Source organism: Aphis gossypii, chromosome X, assembly GCF_020184175.1.
Source record: "Aphis gossypii isolate Hap1 chromosome X, ASM2018417v2, whole genome shotgun sequence".
Classification (NCBI taxonomy): domain Eukaryota; kingdom Metazoa; phylum Arthropoda; class Insecta; order Hemiptera; family Aphididae; genus Aphis; species Aphis gossypii.
In genome coordinates, this window is record NC_065533.1 from 48,111,501 (window position 1) to 48,131,182 (window position 19,682).

General features: G+C 24.8%; 1 protein-coding gene across 2 annotated transcripts in view; it reads right to left on the bottom strand.

The window, feature by feature from the left end:
• The window catches only part of LOC114125022 (myosin-VIIa), a 110,750-nt gene that overhangs the window by 62,917 nt on the left and 28,151 nt on the right, over positions 1 to 19,682 (bottom strand). For both annotated transcript variants that reach the window (XM_050205151.1, XM_027988498.2), the window contains exon 2: positions 9,988 to 10,085. In XM_050205151.1, the coding sequence (XP_050061108.1) occupies positions 9,988 to 10,085 (98 nt within the window). The remainder of the gene's footprint in view (positions 1 to 9,987; positions 10,086 to 19,682) is intronic.

Genomic DNA, 19,682 nt, shown 5'->3' on the forward strand with positions numbered 1-19,682 from the left:
ATAGTTAATGCATTAACACCGAATATGGTTCATCCATAATATGTGCAGTCTTGCGCTATAATATATAATACTCTTCTCCAAACGATAAAATGATATAATATACTAAATATATAGTATTATAGGTAAAAAAAGAACTATGTTTCGAATAGAAACCGACTGTGGTTTCAATTATTTCGTGGCCTTTACTGAGTGCAGATAATCGTAAGAAGTTAAATAAAGAAAAATAAAATAAATTATTGTCGACGATGAAGGCGAGCGAACGTTAAAATAATATTATTATTATTATATAAAATACACACGTACGATAATGAAAATTAATATTTCTCACTGCACAAGAGAAAACGATATTCCATTTATCACCAATGTCATATACATAATATAATATAGAAGTATAAGCCATGCGATCACGCAATCGCTTTGTCGTAGGTACATATCGCGTGTCAGCTATATCGTTGGTGTTATTATTATTTTTAAATTTTAATCATGCTAGCGTCGATGAGCGAAGAAAATGTAAAAATAATAAAAATCGAACTCATTCAACAATCTATATAACATTATACATTGTTTGCGTATTGTGAAAGGTATATATTGTCGGAGCGATTTCGGGGGCGGACTGGCGAGAGCCCCCGCGAGAGACTTACTGAGGGTGGTGGCTGCCGCCTAACGTGATGAGTCATCGCAGCGGACAGCCAGATCGGCTGCTCGGGGTTTATTCCACCCCCTCGGTGACGATGGCGGCGGTGGCAGAATGTACAACGATAATAACATAATAGATCGATATGACCCCCTTTCCGCGAGCAGAGATGAAGGGTAAAAAATGTTCCCAGTTCCACGTATTACATATTTATATATGCATACAGAGCTAAACAGAACGGCTGTCATCCAACGAACGATGTTCATTACTTCATAACGATTTATTCATCGGCACACGTCAATTATATATGTAACCGTGTTATTATATATACAGTAGTCGTAATAAAAAAAAAAAAAAATTATAATAAGTGCGATGAATTGCAGAATATAATATTATATAACACGCCGATTATATACCAACCCTCCAGCAGGGTTTTTTAAATGTACAAGAGCTGTGATCATATGGGATGCTTACACTCCTTCAAATATTACCAAAGATCTCCCCTCATCCCCTTCATTGAAAATAGCAAATTTTTACGAAAACTCCACTCACAAGTGTTTATTGTGTCAAATTTTGTCTTATATTTCCATAAAATTTAAAGTTCTCAAGTACCTACTTGTACAAATTTATGATATTTAATGCATTATCATAATAATATTATATCGAAAATTGAAACAAGATAAAAACAAATTTGGAAATTTCTAAGACTATTGAACAACGACTTACTTCAGTCTATAAAAGATGATATCGACGATAGAACACGCATATTATTGTGGCGGTAACAAATTATAATTACTTTATTATATTAGTTTGAGCTGCATCTATTTCATCCCGAAACACGCGTTTAACTAAGTACTAAATGCAGGGTTTATTAAAGTGACCCGGAATGGCAAAAGGTAATATAGCTATATCTAACTATTTTCAGCATTCTAATGACGTTTTTAAGTCAATTTATTATAACTAAAAAATTATAATTTTATTATGTTATCGCAACCAGCTGTAGATGTTCTACTGTTAATATTAGTACTTCTAATTTTAAAATTATTAGATTATTCTATATTATTAATTCAATTTACATGTTTATTTCACATTTTTTCCAACCAATTTTAATCAGTCTAACATTCATTTATCCAGAATTTAAATTGCTTAATAATTATATATAACACAAGATATTTAATAAAGTTTTGAAATAAAATAGCATAAATATAATAAAACCATTAACTACTTTAAGTTTAACACGTCATATTAATTATCGTAGCGTTATTACACACAAATAACAAAATAAAATATATTAAAAAAATAGTATTCCTATAACTTTTATTTTATTTATTAAATAAAATTTTCCTGGCTTGATATAATCAAAACTTAATATAATTTAAAAATATTTTCTTTTGAAGTTATTAAATAATAGATATCTAGCAATAATAAATAACTAGATAACTACTCTGTATAACATTATGCAACATTATCTACCACATTGTCTAGATTTTAAAAACAAAATTATCTGTATCTTATTTAGATAAATTTTTATAGTTTATTTTCGTTTCAAAAAAGTGTTAATCAAATATTCACATTATATACCTACAAACTATAAATTTTTTATACGGATACGGGATAACTATATAAAAACTACAATATAATGTACGAGTAGTATGATATATTCAAATAATTATAAATATATCTAACTTAGATAAAACACGTTCTACAAAAAATCTTAACAAGCTCATTGATTTAATTTTCACGGTAAGTTTAAATTATACAATAAAAGCATAAATAGTGAGCACATGATTTATTAGGTCATCGAGATAAATAATTAGTGAACAAACAACTTTTGAAATGTGTGTACTGTGTAGGTATACGACGCAAGTCGTTTGTACTAGTACCGTTTATACACAAAATAAAAACTGTTAGTGAAAAATTTCTTTCCTCCAAAAAATATGACATTAAATAATAGAGCAAATGAATAACTTTATGGTTTCAAAATAAGTTTAATATTGTTTTCTATAGTTTCAAAGATCAAATCTTATGAAATAACTATCGACAAATACCAAAAAAATTAATAATATTATATATTATGTTATATTTTAAATTATGACAATTGTTATAAAACTAATTACAGCAAATAATAAATAAATCTGTGTAGAGTATTTACGCTTTAAAACTTCGTTCATTGATTATTTACTACATTTAAAAAGTAAAAAAATTTTAATTGTTATGTTCATAATGATCACCTACAAACACTTCTTTTCATAAATAGTTAATGTGTTAATACAACAGTTTGTGCAAAAGGTCTTACGATAATGATCATATCGCATTTCAAAACTTTTATTTTTATTTAAAAATTAATAAAACATGATTGCATGTCCACACTTTGAAATTATTGATTACGTGTATACAAAATATATAGTAAGGATACAACTATATTGATCAATATTTTTTTCTCAAATTTATCAGAGTAAAATGAATTTTTTTTCAACAATTTTAATAACTTTTAACGATATTTTTGAATAAAATTGTGAAGCTATTTGGGGATCTATGGCATTTTAGCAGGGAGGAGTCTGATGACTCAATGATTCATAGTAGACTCTCTAATTCTTAGGATTCCAAATGAGATTTAGAAGTCCATAAAAGATTCAAATTAACAAATAGTACCTATATGATATTCATAATGAGCTATACCACATTAGATAATTATCTATTTTAGTTTAATTTTACAAGAAATATATTAACATGAGGTAATCTAACTTAACTAATAAGAAAAATCTAAAAATTAACAATAACTTAAAAAAAATTTGACTTTAAAAAAATAACATCATAATATCAAGTAATATAAAAAGTTATTAAGCTGCCTAATAAAAATAATATTAATATATTTCGTTATAATTTATTTACATCAGAGCCCACATAATGTGGTTGTAATAGTTACTGAATAAAATTATACGTATTTGCATATTTATTAACACTATAATATAATCGCTGGATTATCTAAAAAAAAAAAAAAATGTTTTGTAATTCACAGTTAATAAATTGTTCGTTTTATATTTGTGGAATGATCCAAGTACTCGTGTTAATAAAATACCATCATCATTACGTTTTTAGATTCTGATCTAAACTATTCGTGTACATACCTATTATTATTTTTACGGTGGTTTTTCATTAATTTTTTAATAATTAAAAAAAAAAGTTATACATTGAATAACCATTCACAATTACTTATCAACATAGTATTCAGAAGACTTAAATAAGAAAAGAAATAATTATTTTTTATTATTTTCAAATTTATATAATAGTTATAATAATAATAAATAAATAATAAATAATAACTTTTAAACATCTTGACGATATCTAAAGAATTTCCGTCAATGCTATATTGCTATATATATAATAAATAATCCATAAAAATAACCCAATACATTGTTAAAAGAAAATCATTACACATTATATTAATTTTTTAAATGCTTAATACACATATTTTTCTCAAGTTTTTTTTATAAATATAGGTAAAAACCACAGGGATGCATACAAAACTATTATTGTTGCTATATTCAGCCAAATTAATTTTACTCGGATTAGTCATTTAGTAGAAAGAATATGTGGTTCTAATATGATTCATAAGAAATTATAATACTTACAAATTTGGTTAAGTTATAAAATAGTTACTAACATAATTTTATATACTGAATATTTATAAAATATACAAAAATCTGAGATAGAAACTTTGAGATATGTATTTAGTAAATTACAGAGGAATAGAAATTATAATAAGAGTACTATGGTTCATTTTAGAACGTTAAAGTGGGATAATCATTTAATTGATTATTTCTTGGTACGTTAATTGAAAATATAATATAATATAATCAGTTCTAAAAATAAATGTATGTGCATGCAGGTATGCAATAATTCAAATCTTATTAATAAACTTTAAAAGAACATTTTGCATAATCACTGCAAAATGTGTTTAATATATTAAAATTGTTTTAGTTTATAATATAATATTGTATTTACACTTAATTAACGACCGAGCATGTGCACATAAATATTGATTTAATAATATAATATTTTATAGTTATTATTAACACTATATAGACAATTGATAATGTTAATCATTTATTAATCAATAATTGAAAAAATAATAATATAAGTAATGATATTTTTAATTGAATCTAAAAACTTTTCTTTCTATATATTATTTTATATCACAGATAATAAAATATCATTTATTAATAATTAAAATTAATTTATGTATTTATCATAAATCGCATAAATCGTTTATCATAATGGCATACATATAACACAAGCACCTTCCTCCAAATTCAAAAGCCTAGTGGCGCCTACATTATTTTAAACAATTATAATATATAAAGCATATTAACCTCCATTTTTTTTTTAATAATTAACTTTTTCAAATTACGATTTTTAGAATTTTTAAGTCAACCTGATGAATTTTTAAGTCATGTTTTCAATTATTTAGATTTTTCACCTATACCGTGATTTAAATGATATAATGTGGTGATATACTTCTTTTTTCAAATGAGAACAAGATTTTGTTACTGTAAATTAATAAGATGATGATTTTTATAAAAATTCTGATTTAAGCAGATCTTAATAAAAATTCAAACGAATAGTTATAGTATTGATATATTAATGTATATCTACCAATGATAATAAACCTCGAAAATAGTATTAAAAAAATATAAAACAAATTATTATAATATATATTGGATTTAAGAAGTATACACAGGAATTTTTAAAAATTTTAAGATAATGATAGATCAAAATTAAAAACTCAAGTCTTCATTTACCTCTATAGCCCATATAGCCCCTATAGCCTATATCTTCCAAACCTATTATCATGAACCTATATCAACACAAATACGTACACAAATTTAAAAAACTAAAAACCACTCATTCGAATTTTAATTTAGGTACATAAAAGTTTTCAAAAAAATCATCTGGTTAACAATTCATAAAAAAGGTGATTCTAGTTTGAAAAAAAAAAATTACCAACACTTAAATAACATAAAAATCTAAATAAAAATAATATAAACATATGGTCAATAAGTGCATATAAAAAAAATTTGTTTAAAATAATTAGTAAAAATACTTATTATTAAGTACATAGAAAACAGTATTTCAAAGACGACATTGTTAACATTTTATATTATTTTAAATATATATCTATAAAAATAAGTAGTTCGTTATAAAAGCCACAAAAATTATCCATCTTTTAATAACTTATATTTAAAAAAATGCAATTGTGGTTGTCTCTTTAATATTAATGTACCTACTCCTATTATTTTTACTAACTTCCTGCAAAATATATTCAATATTACGGATAATAATTAAAAAAAAGATCAGTTAGGATAGAAGTATAATATATATCTTCTTCTGTTTAAGTGGCTATATTATTGATATCTGTATCTATATTCAATAATATATTACTATTATTTACAATCTATATAGTATAATAATACAACTCAATAAAAAAAAATTTTTCGTGAATATAAACGATAAATTACAAAAGAAATTATTTCATAAGATCTCTTTTAAAAAAAAGTTAATACAAAGTCAAAACAATCTATTATATCTTCCTCAACCATTAGTATGACATATTGTGAACCTATCAAATGATTAAATCTGTTTAATATAAACATGCGTGTAATTTTTTATCTTGAATTATTTACTTTAATTGAAAATGCTAAAAATTAATACGTATTCGTAAGTTTTTTTTTAATAAATAGATATGAAAATTTCTAAAATCTCTATTACATTACATATAAACTAATTATATCTTGTGAGCAGTGCCGAATAAATTAAAGAAAGTACGTATACAGTGTTAGTATAATATCTCCATGTCTACGGTAAATTTGTCAATATAATGTACACAAGTATGTATACCTTTAAGGCTATAAAATACGTCACCGATACGTGCTGATACAATTTAAGTATAATATTATTTACTACCTATTTATGTTTGTTTGAATAAATCGAAATGTCCACTCTCGCGATGTGCTTATGAGTTATGTGTACCTATTGATAACACGACGTGTATTTACGTGCAACGAATATATAATACGTGATAACCTACATAAAGTCATAATATAATATACAGAGTGGTTATTTTGATAATGAACACTCACTAACTCAAAATTTTTAAAAAAATATCATTTTTTTTTTACTTAATTTGGATCCATTATACCATACAACATAAAATATTACATAATGTGTAATTTAATACAACAACATTTTTGAAAATATAACCACGTTTTTACTATTTTATACCATTATTTTTTTTAAACAAATTCATTATTATAGGGATAATGGGGATGAGCAAATAATTGGTGAATCGCCCAGATCACATATAAACATCATATTATACGCATTATGTATATGTAATAGATTTTAAGATTATTTTACTTTGCACTACTTTTTAGTAATTTTTAATGCATTTAAATTACCTTTTTATTAATTAAATTACAAGTATGAATACATGAATACATAATATAATATTACCTATCACTAACATCATATGACCAAAAATATATACTTCTATAGGTTTTAAACAAAATAGTCATTATAAGTGCTACTTAATAGAAAATAATAATTTATCATTTTTATTTAGAATTTTTGTTTCAAAAATTATATTTTTAAATAAACAACAGCAAGGGCTTAACGTAAAAGGATTATTTCTATACACTAGTTTCGTTCTATTGTCTTAAAGAATAACAAAATTACATAATTACAATTTATTTGTAATCAAATATTATGCGTATTTTTATTTTATTTTGTCTAGTTCGTGTAAACTGCATACTGCCTAATAAATAATAATCGTTGAACCCGTGATAAAACGTAATCGAAGACATTCCACACTACATAATATTATTAGTTAATATTTTGTTATCATTGGATATAAATTGTACAATTTTATCAATTATACACAGTTCAATAATTTTTCATCTCACCGCATATCATTGTAACTGCAATATGCCAACAATGTTTACGCGGAACGACCTACTTTATAATCGTAATAAAATAATAGATGTTATAATACAAACTGGTGAGTCAAAAATAGTGAATCGACATCACACTAAAGCTGTTTAGAACTGAATGGGGACTATTACAACTTATATATGGATATTACACTGAAGATCGACAGCTACCCTTCCTTTTCTATACAAACGCTCTAGCCTCTAATCTTTAAATTTATACATAACAATTCACAAATGTTACAAAATTTTAATGACATCTTGACAAAAATTATATTTAAAACCATAATAAAAATATAACATAATATATATTATTTGACTTATAATCTGAATAGAATAACCTTTAAAATAGTCAGGTAACGAAACGAGATTATAAAAATATAAAACGATTTTAGACTATAGTACCAGTTACAGGAATGTAATTTATGGGAGGAAGGGTATATAGCAGGATTTACACCCATTTTATTTTTTTAAACACCTATGGCCTGTAAAAAAAACCGAAAGCGTCGATGTTTGTTTTAAATTTGATATTAAATCAATATTTTAAATTAAGCATTTTATATTTCTTTTTTTTTTTTTACTTTTCATATATTTCTACTATGATCTAAAATAGACAATAATAATAAATTATATTGTAAAAGACAAATAATTATAAAAACATGACTTTTATAAGGCACAATTGGGTATAAATTGAATGTACTAATCTCATCAAATTGTTTTTTTTATAGATATATAATAAATCACGAAAATTGATCTTTCATCAAAATATCAAAAACAAAAAAAAATTGTATAAAAATTGTGCACTTAGTTGCTGATAGTTTAAACTGCATTGAATCACTTGCTTTACATATTGGTATAATTTATAATGAAACCTTTTAAGAGTCCTTCTTATCAATTTTTTTCTACTGAAAATTATCATAATCATTGCGTACTACCATTATAATAAAACGCAGTATTGTAGAAGGCACATAATTGAGTTGCATATACAGCGTGTGAATTTCATATATTTATAAAACATTGCGAAATTAATGAACACTTTAAAAAAATATAACATAAGTATTCATGCCGTGATGTAATTGTAGAAAAAAGTGCCTGTACATTGCAGATTAAAACTACCAGACAGATTTAATTAAAAATCATTATGCGAATCGCATCAATTATAAAACGATAGTTAAAAACCACATGAAAACAAACATATAGAGTGATTCACCGAGCATACTCATCGCTCTTCTTTTATTCAAATTTTCATTTAAAATGTATGTGTACATTTATAACTATATTTATAACCTAACCTAACCATCTTACTTTCAAATACCTAATTTTTTTTTTGTAATTTTAATTGTTAAATCATGTGATGTTATGAACTATTTTTCAAATAAGACCGACCTTCTACCATTTTATATTGTAAATTATCAAGGATATAATGATGCATCTAAATCAAAATTTAAATGAATTGTTTCTTAGTTATTAAATTTTATAAACTTTGATAAAAATCTTCTATAATGTTTCAACAAAAAAAAAAAAAAAAAAAAATGTAATATTTAGCACTTGTACTACTCGGACAATTTTTACAAACAAATTATAAATTAATATTAGTGATCATTATTTTCAAATCGTCGAAGCGCGTGTATATCTTTCAAACTTATTATCGTGGACAATTAATATTACCCGTAGTATTTTAAGTGTATATTAAAATAGGTCAGAAGCCATTCTTTAAAGTTTTAACATACATAAACATTGAAAAAAAATCATTTGACTAACAAACAATAAAAATCACACTAAAAAACAGTGTGTATCACCACATTACACCCTCCCTCTTAAACAGTATACATATTCTAAGTATTTAAAAATATTGCTTTAAACTCGATATTTTAACAATCAGTTTATATTATGATCACACTATGATTAAACGATTATTATTCCTCTACATCACCCAGTAGTATTCTTTTAACTTAAATTATGCATCTAAACTCTAAAGAGTATATTGTATGTAATTTATTTAGTAAAATATTAATCCCACGTGTTTCATATTTGATATATTATCATATACGTCATTTATGGGGTTGGGAATGCTCAGATTCAAATATACATACGCTACACCGATCAACATTGGATAACGGTATCATAAATTTAATATTCAATATAGGTAATAGGTATATAGTATATACGTATTTTTTCATTTTCCCATAATACCAACAAAATCTCATCCTATATACTACAAAGTTTAATATTTTGTACTTACCTAAACAAAACAATTTGAACTTTTTCAGATTACATTTTCATGAACTTATTTTAATAAAAAATTTTTATTTGAATCAATAAAAAAATTATTAATTTTTTTTTCGTAACAAATAATAAAAAGGATACATATATTTGATTAGCTGAGTATCTTTTTTGCAAATTTCGGTTTATAACGTCCTCGTCTATGTCTGATATGGAAGTCATATCTGGCACTCCGCAACTTCCTGCAAAAAGAAAAAAATACTAATATTATATTCCTAATCACAATAATTGATATATACTTTTTTATTTAATACATACATAATACAAATAATACTCTAATCTTTAAATAGTATATACTATATTATAATAATAATAATAATAATATAATTTGCATTATATACATTATAAGTTATAACAATTTCAAACATTATACAACTACACAAATTACTCGTTTCGTGTAGGTACTAATAATTATTCGTTGAATATGCAATTCGTTAATTCTTACCCATTGTGTAATATATTTAGTAACAATAAATCAACAATTAAATAACTTTATTGTCGATCTTAATTTATATCTAATTGACTTATACATCATCTAATTCAACTGAAATAATAAAATATTCGTTTTTACGTCTATCTAATAATCGTCAGACTAATTATTCCATTTTTAACTGTTAATATTATACATGTAATTTTTATGTTCTGCCGGTACTATTACACACAAACTATAATAATGAATACATATAACTATTAACTATGTAACTACAAATTATTATGATTACATACATCCATTATTATTATGGTTCATACATCAAAGAAATATTATAATGGTTCGACCGGTGCAGTACAATTACAATAACGATAAAAATACATACTTGTCTTAAGTAAATCATTATATAAGACAATATCAAAATAATGAATAAATTGATAAAGACAACAAATATAAAGATTAAAACTATTTGATAGAGTTATGACTCTATAAGTTTATTTTTTTATTTTGATTCATGAAAATACTTAGGTAGGTACTAATTTCGTAGAAAAAATACTACATCAAAATAATATAGTTTTATATATTATATTTATATAAACTAATACTAATTTTTCATAAATATTCGAGATTTATTGCATATTATATGATATTTTCTTCAAATATATATATTATGATAAAATATGTATGTTTAAATTATAATAGATATTCAATAAACATACACTACTCGTTTCTATTATTTATAGTTTATTTTCTGATGATTATGCATATACTAGCATAAAGAGGTAATTTTTGCATTGATGATAATTGATTTCAATAATAATTCAACTTTTATTCCCAAAGAAAAATTTATTTTGAACAGTTGTGTACAATATAGTATTTATCGACAAATGAAAATAAACCGATAAATAATATTATACGTCATACTACTTCTAATTGTTGTCAATTCAAATATGCAAAACAATACTTTATGCACATAAGAATAGCAGTAAACAAAATAGTAAAAAAAATGTATGACGGTAACAAATATTAATAAAACTAATTTCGCCAATTTTTTAGTAAATTTAAATTTTGCATTTTTAAGAACAAATTGTGTGCATAAGTACATCCATAATGATAATAGGATTTGCAATATATTAAATATGAAATTTTTCTCATCAATAAATAATATTTAAAAAGTTTTTTTTTTTTTTACTTAACTGGCAAGTTAATTTTCTAGTTAAATAATCTATTGTTACAACTTAGCTTTTTCTAGTTAATTTTATAAATAATACATTAAGATAAAATCTTTGTTATACATATTATTTATAAATGTAATTAAAATAAATTAGGCAATTTCGTTTATTCACTCTCTAAAAACAATATTATTTGTGTTACACTATTTCTGTTGAATAATATAATCACAAAATAATAAAACTATATTTTTTCAAAAATTATTAGAAGCGGAAATTACCATGAATTATCTGTTTAAAAACAACTTTGGGTTAAATATACTTTAAAAATATTGATAATATTGTAAATTTATTTTCTATAACAGACCATGAATTGCATTGAAATAAAAACAATATAAGTATATAGATATAATAATTTATATTTGTATTTTAACTATAGTTGTTGTTGGTGGCTATACGCCTCCTGATATTTTCTATTAATTAATACAAGAGAACCAAGTCAACACATCTATCAAAAATAAATAATTGGCCTATTTACGCCACCTATGTCAAAATATCAGAATCGTTAATAGCAAAAAAACACACTCCGTGATCGTGATTTAAGCATCGTTCTGTACTCCATAGATCGGTAATCAAACACGAACATAATAATCGTGGTAGGTATGATACGAATCGACACGATGAAAAACATCGTGAGTACAATTTGACTGTATTACATGTGATACATCATTATGGTCATCGTCGTGATTGGAAACCCATATTTTCTGTCTTGGCATTGCTTTGTAAACGTTTCCGGTTAACCACGGTCGACAAAATAAATGATCAGTTGTCGTCGCCATAGACGTGTACACAACCAATTTAGCGGAGATTTATTGAAAAATATTTATTATATTTATACCTATATATATATATATATATAGTTATGTTCCTACGCAAAGAGTACCACCACTTTTGTATTTCGAAAAAAATGGGTTCGACGCGATCACAAATATTTAAAAGGATAGTGTGGCAGTTAAACAGGCCATCAATAAACACGTTTTCAGGACGAGTAGTCCGGGCACCCGTAGCACATGACGCGAACAAAATTTCGAATACAAACCAATTCTACATTTATGTAACCGAGTCATAACCATTTGTAACTAAAATTTCAGAGTTTCTACCCAAACAGCTTTTAATAAAAATTGAATTTTTACGTTGCTGTTAAAATGACGTCTGAGACCCGCAAATATGGAAAATCGGCTGCGTATAAGTTACAAACTCCCTGTCATTATTTTTAAAATAATAGTTAATTACGGGTTTTCATTTAAACATACTAATATATTTCAAGTATGAATTCAATATAAATTATTTTATGATTTGTGTTTAGTATTGATAATTTATTCAAATTGTTACTCGACCATTCTTGACAATAAACTTAAATTATTTTCATTATTATTTGCTCATCTACCTTAGGACTATTATACAACTACTGTTTTTCGCAAACCCTAACCTATTAATTCATATGACTTTAACTATCTACTTGAATCGACTTCTCCAATGCTGAAAAATCAGTGAACAGAATTTTTTATCTATAATTAGCATGTCACCAAATGTAAAGCACTTCCATTTAACTAGCATGTTTTTCATTATTTTGTCCACAACTGGGTAGAAAACGTCGAAAATCTCGTTTTATTGGCTCAGCTCCACTCTTATTCCACTTGTTTTAAAACCAATTTGAAATGATATAAAAGATATTTCAAAAAATCTGTTTAAGTATACGATTTTTAAATTTTTTGTTATTTATCACTTTATCAGTTACAGCATAGTCTTTGGTCCACAACAAAAATTGTGACGATAGAACAATATTTTCCTTGCGTTTTTTATGTACAATACTATTATATTATATTTATTATGATCGGCAGTGACTAGTAAAATAGTATAGTGGACAAAAAATGTATTTTTTTTATCCAAGCATTTAATCACGATTTATAAAATATACATAATATATTCGTATTTTTTTGGAGACCTTTTTTATTTTTTTAGGCATTTTATTTTTTTTTTTTTTATAAAGAAAACTATAATGGATAGTTTTATTGTTTTTGTTTAATCTTTACGATATTACGCAAGATGGACAATAGACATACAAATAATAGTTCTTTCATAATTGATAAAACTAGTTTAATCTATACAATGTATTATTCTATGAGTTACAACTTACAACGAACTACGAAGACACGAAGTAAAAAAAAAAATGTATTCTTGAATACATTTAATGCAACTATCTAAAACAGTTCTAAAACACTTCTGACTATTGGATTAAAAACAATATAATACCTATAATACAAGTAATACAATTATTTTATTTTTGAACGTTTCATTAACCTTTTTCCATTAAAATTATAACAATCCTTAGGGTGATATATATTACATACTCATTCTCGCTTTAAAATTAAAATATCGAAAAATACAAACTTAAAAAATAGATTTTAAAAACGTAAAGTTTTCAAACATAGACAAACATTTTTTATTTAATATTAATTTAAAACATGTGAAAATTTACAACACTACACTCAATACTAATTTTATTTGAATATTGAAAACGATATTGACATTACTTGGATTAATATTACGACTAAACCACAAATTAACGGGTCTCGATTCGTCTATGAACAACAAAGACACATGATACACACATAATATTATACTGTGTCACAATATAAATATAATTAATGTCATAACGTTAATTATACACACTGGAAATTGTATATAGTTAACGGAAAATTGAACTATCGACCCGAAGTCCGAGAGGGGACTGAGGGCTGGATAGTAATATTATTTCGGTACTCGCCAAAACCGTGCATGCGCATAATATAAAAATAATAATACATTCCCCCTTCAATTCACTCTAGTACAGTAATGGTCCATAATATTATTAAACGCGTAATCATTGATATTGTCCCAAATGCTTGAACCACCCATATAAAATATTCTACTCGTTGCATGTCGGAAAAAACAATTATTGTCCGCACATTATAGACATTAAATTGTCTAGTATATTATACGATGTACATGCACAATTTCGAATGTTTTGTTTCAATTGAATCGATTTGTAGTCATTTCGATCCTTTGCGGCGGTGTCTTTTAAATTGATCAGTGAAAATAGTGGGATTAGGGCTTTAGGGACTGTCCCTCTAACACTCAGTCAAGTAATAAGTACTAAGTAAATATTTTTGTTTTCTATAATTTGGAAATTAAATCTAATTGAAAATATGAGGAAAGTGGTAAACCTCTATGTTGTATAGTTGTAGATGTCAAATATATTTTCTTATTGAGGAATAAATCGCTGTAATAATATAAGTAATATATAAATGTTAAATTTGAATTTAACGATAGATCACTATACACACGAAAAACGGTCTGTCTGCTAATATTGCTTTAATATTGCTTAAAATATTTTATGATAAATTTAAATTATAACATTTTTATAAAAAAAAATTAAGTTTATACATTTTTTTAGGTTTTTTTGGTTCCAATATTAATTATTTATGAAGAACCTTAAATAAAAATTTCATGAATAGCTCAAAAAAGTTTCAAAATTTAAGTATGGTTATATATCTAACATTATAGATGTGTAAATTAGTTTTTTTCATTGAAGTCCATATTTTACACACACGCGACACACGTGTATTAAAAGAACTAAGCAAAATCTGTTTACAATATTGCACAATTTCAAACTGTCCGAGTTACACTACAGCACCGCATGTGTGTGGTATATACTATATTATGCTATATATATCATATGGCTGTACAATATTTCATTAGTATATTCTGTGAATATCACTATATTATACAGAGTGATTCACCTCATCATACCCATTTTTCAGTTACCTAATAACAAGTTTCTTCAAATTGTGATTTTTGGAATTTTTAAGTTTACATAAGATTTTTTTAGTACTTGAATTTTTATAACCATTAAAGTGTATTTGTTTTCAAAATAAGAGATTTAGCCAGTTTACAAATTGACTCACAAAACATGTTCATAACTGTGCATTGCTATTAAAATATTGATTTAAATAAACATGTCTTTTTAGAATATTATAAAGTTCTTTTTATGAAAATAATAATACCAATTTATTTTATGAATCTCAAAGAAAATATGTTAACGAAAATGAAAGTAGTCATCTGCTCTCTTAAGATTTACACCATATATTACACATTGTTTTAGTATAGATCATTTTGCTTATTTGGCAAACCAATAACATTCAAGTCGAATGCGTAGGTACTTAATGATAATAATATAATTACTCTGTTGAAAAATATCTAAAAATATCTTTACTCAAGTAAAGTAAAACAACCATCATCAAGATGAGAGTCTGAATTTTCTTATGTTTTTAGTGTTAATTTTTGTTCTCTTCTCAACAGGTAAAAGAAGTATGAACGAATACTTCAATGTAGAATGTACACAAAAGCACATTTTAGGGTAAATGGAATTTTCAAGCATTTTTCTTCATCTAATTTGAGAAATTATTTAAAAATGTTCCTCTTTTGTTTGAAGTAAGTATATATTATATAATTTATTTTTCCATATTTATTTAGCAACTAAAAACATTGCTCGCATTCTTTATTATTCAATTATAATATTATTTATTAAAAATTATTTGTTTTTATTGTAGTATACAAAAATATATTATAAAAATGTTTGGGATGGGACTGAACGATTTCAAGTAGACATAATACAAAATTCAAATCAGTTTTCAAAAGTTTAATCACATTGCTTGGTCTATCGGTTTGATCGATAAAAGGTTTGGATATTTTCATTGAAATGACGGATGTATGCAATCCCATTAAGTAAAGGTACTTTATAAATATATTTTTTTACTGTGTTTTAGATACATAAATTTATGTTATTTTAAGCTTTTTAAAGATGTAAAAATCATTTTATGGTATCGTAGCATAATGTTGATATTATAATATTAGGTATAGTATAAATAAACTCATGGTAAAAACGTCTTATTTCGTCTGTGTCTAAAATATATACGAACGACGCGTTCAGCTCTCTTCGTATAAAACCTTTCATTTCGTATCGTATCAACTGACGAAACGTTAAAAATAATAATGATAATAATTATTATTATTATGATTGTTACTATAATAAACGAACGTCGTCGTCGTTATCGTCGGTTGTCACTCGACTGAAATACTGCACATAAAATATACGACATACAAACGTCGTACCCCAATATATATCACACGCGTCATGCAGAATATTTTACTACATATGAAACTACAATTTGTCTTTTTTTCGTCTTAATAGAACACCCGTAGTGCGACGACAGTGACAGTTTTTAATTTTGACTAAAAAAAAAAAATGTGCACTACTCCGAACTGAAAACGACAGTGATGATGTCGCCGAAAGCTCCCGTCTGGAAATTTATGATTGTAGCACAGCCAGTTTTGTTTTCTTCCTAATTGTTAAACTATATATTTTATACACGAATACACAATAATAATGACAGTAGTCAGAAAAGAGACCACAGAAACCCTCCTACCCAAAAATACACAATAAATAAGGGCCATATGTAGGACATAAAATTATACCATATATACCTATATATATATATATAACAATACCAATACTTTTAAAAATAACACGAAATATTTCTGTTCAGTAACCAAGGAATAATTTTCAAGAGAAGCTATAGAAGATGCTTGAATACACATTTTTTTTAGAATTTTCAATTAATTTTAACCTTATAGCCATAATTGTAATACTTAAAAAACCAAAATCTACTCAGTTACAGAGAATTAAGGTTTCGTCAAAAACACGCAAAATCGCATTATAAATCATTGAAAATATTAAACCATACATAATGGTCGTGGATAAATTTAATAACTAAATCAATTAAATATTATAACTTTAACTTGTTGTAATTTAGTCAATTTTGCTTAGATAAAAGGCCAAAAATACTTTTAAAAAATCGGGATTAAAGTACATTGTATTGAACATGAAAGGATTGAAAATCTGAGCAAAAAAACAGGAAGACTTTTTTTCAAGGCGATTTTTTTCACAATTCGTAAACTAAACGATATTCTATAATTTATTTTAGTGAGTAAAAAGGTTTTCAAAACATCACTTGTGACATTAAAAGCCGGAATGTCACACAACAACACAAAAACTAAACAAAATAAACCCAAATAAAAAATTCGAAGTTTGTGAATGTTACATTTATTAACTGAGTAACAATGCTCATAATTTGGTGTATTGCTCGCCAAAATACCAAAACCTTAGTATTTTTTTTGTTAGTCCTTGGGCGACTTAATTTGTCTATATAAAAGTGCTGTTAGACAACACGAGGGTAAATTTGTCATAAAAAAGTCATCTGATAAAACAGCAACTTGTACGATTAGGTTAGATTCAAGATTGACTGTATCAGTAATTGAATAATAAATAATAAGAAAAAAATATCGGTTTACCTATTAAATTAGAAACAGTTTATCATTATATTATAATGTAAAAGTTAAATTATATCGCGTCCCTAGATGGAATTGAACCCGAACGTAAACTTAAAATTTATCTTTCAAATTAATTTACTTATTTATATTTTTTAAAAGGCAAGATGAATAAAACAAAATAAAAACATTTTATCTATAAATGTGTAATGATGGCTTAAACGCACATCATTACATCCACCCTAGCCTTTTTGTGATGCGTCCTCGCATCAAAAGTTAAGGATAACATATAATTCCAAACCATAAAAAGCATGAAAGTTAAACAATGAAAAGTATAGAATTAGATAAATAATGTTTTTTTTTTTTTTTTTTTTTAAACATATTTGGGGAAAAAAAAATATATATAAATTAAAATGAAATAATTCTAAAAATTACAATAAAAGTTATATAATTAAATATTTATATATATGTAATATAAAAAAAAAAGGTATAATAATATTACAAATGTAATAAATTTCTAGTAATGTTGCATATTCATTATCATTTTGAAAACATATACACATTTGTAATATTATTATACCTTTTTTTTTTATATTACATATATATAAATATTTAATTATATAACTTTTATTGTAATTTTTAGAATTATTTCATTTTAATTTATATATATTTTTTTTTCCCCAAATATGTTTAAAAAAAAAAAAAAAAAAAAAAAACATTATTTATCTAATTCTATACTTTTCATTGTTTAACTTTCATGCTTTTTATGGTTTGGAATTATATGTTATCCTTAACTTTTGATGCGAGGACGCATCACAAAAAGGCTAGGGTGGATGTAATGATGTGCGTTTAAGCCATCATATCTTTTAAATGTTAAGTATTTTAGAAAATAATTATAATAATTATTAGCAATTAAGATTAAGCACACACACACATACACACACACATTAAGATAGCATATTATAAGAATTCCAGTCTGCCGTTCAGGCGGGCATTCGCGTTATTATTGTCTTCTTGTACAGACGGCCAAAGGCGAGTTTAAAAAGACTACGCAGATCGTCTGAACAGGAAGATATAATTAAATAGTTATAAATGTTTGTAATAATAATTAAATATATATATATTAATGTGTATTAAAAAAATTAAATACAATTAACAAGTATAGTGATTCAAAGAAAAAGATTTTTTTACTTTAAAATATAAATCGGTCACCTAATTCTATATCTCAGACGAAAGCCACGATTTCAACAGACAAGTCGACACGGGAATCGGAGAGGTAATATAAGTTATGGTTATTTAATAGATAATAAATTTAGAAATATACAATCTCCCCCGATTAATTAAGTAAACCTCCTTTTCAAATCACTACAAATGAATATAAATCCTATATGTATAATGACTTATGACATAATAAATTAAAAATATAATAATAACACAATGTATAATATATTTTTAATCTAATTATAGTGTCTAATTATTAGTTAATAAAAATAAAATGTTATTCAATTAATATTTGATGATTTGTAAAAAAAATTAAAACGTTTTTATTTTAAGTACAAAAATATGATAAATCTTTCTTAATTATTATTGAGACCGTATAAGTTGTATTAGAAGTATAATGAAAGTGCTATGTCACCTACCTAACTTAATTTATATCACCGTGCCATTTCGTATACAACACAAGTAAAGTATCTTTATCAAAATTAAACTTTTTATTAAAAGTTTTGACTTAATTTGAATGAAATCAGTGC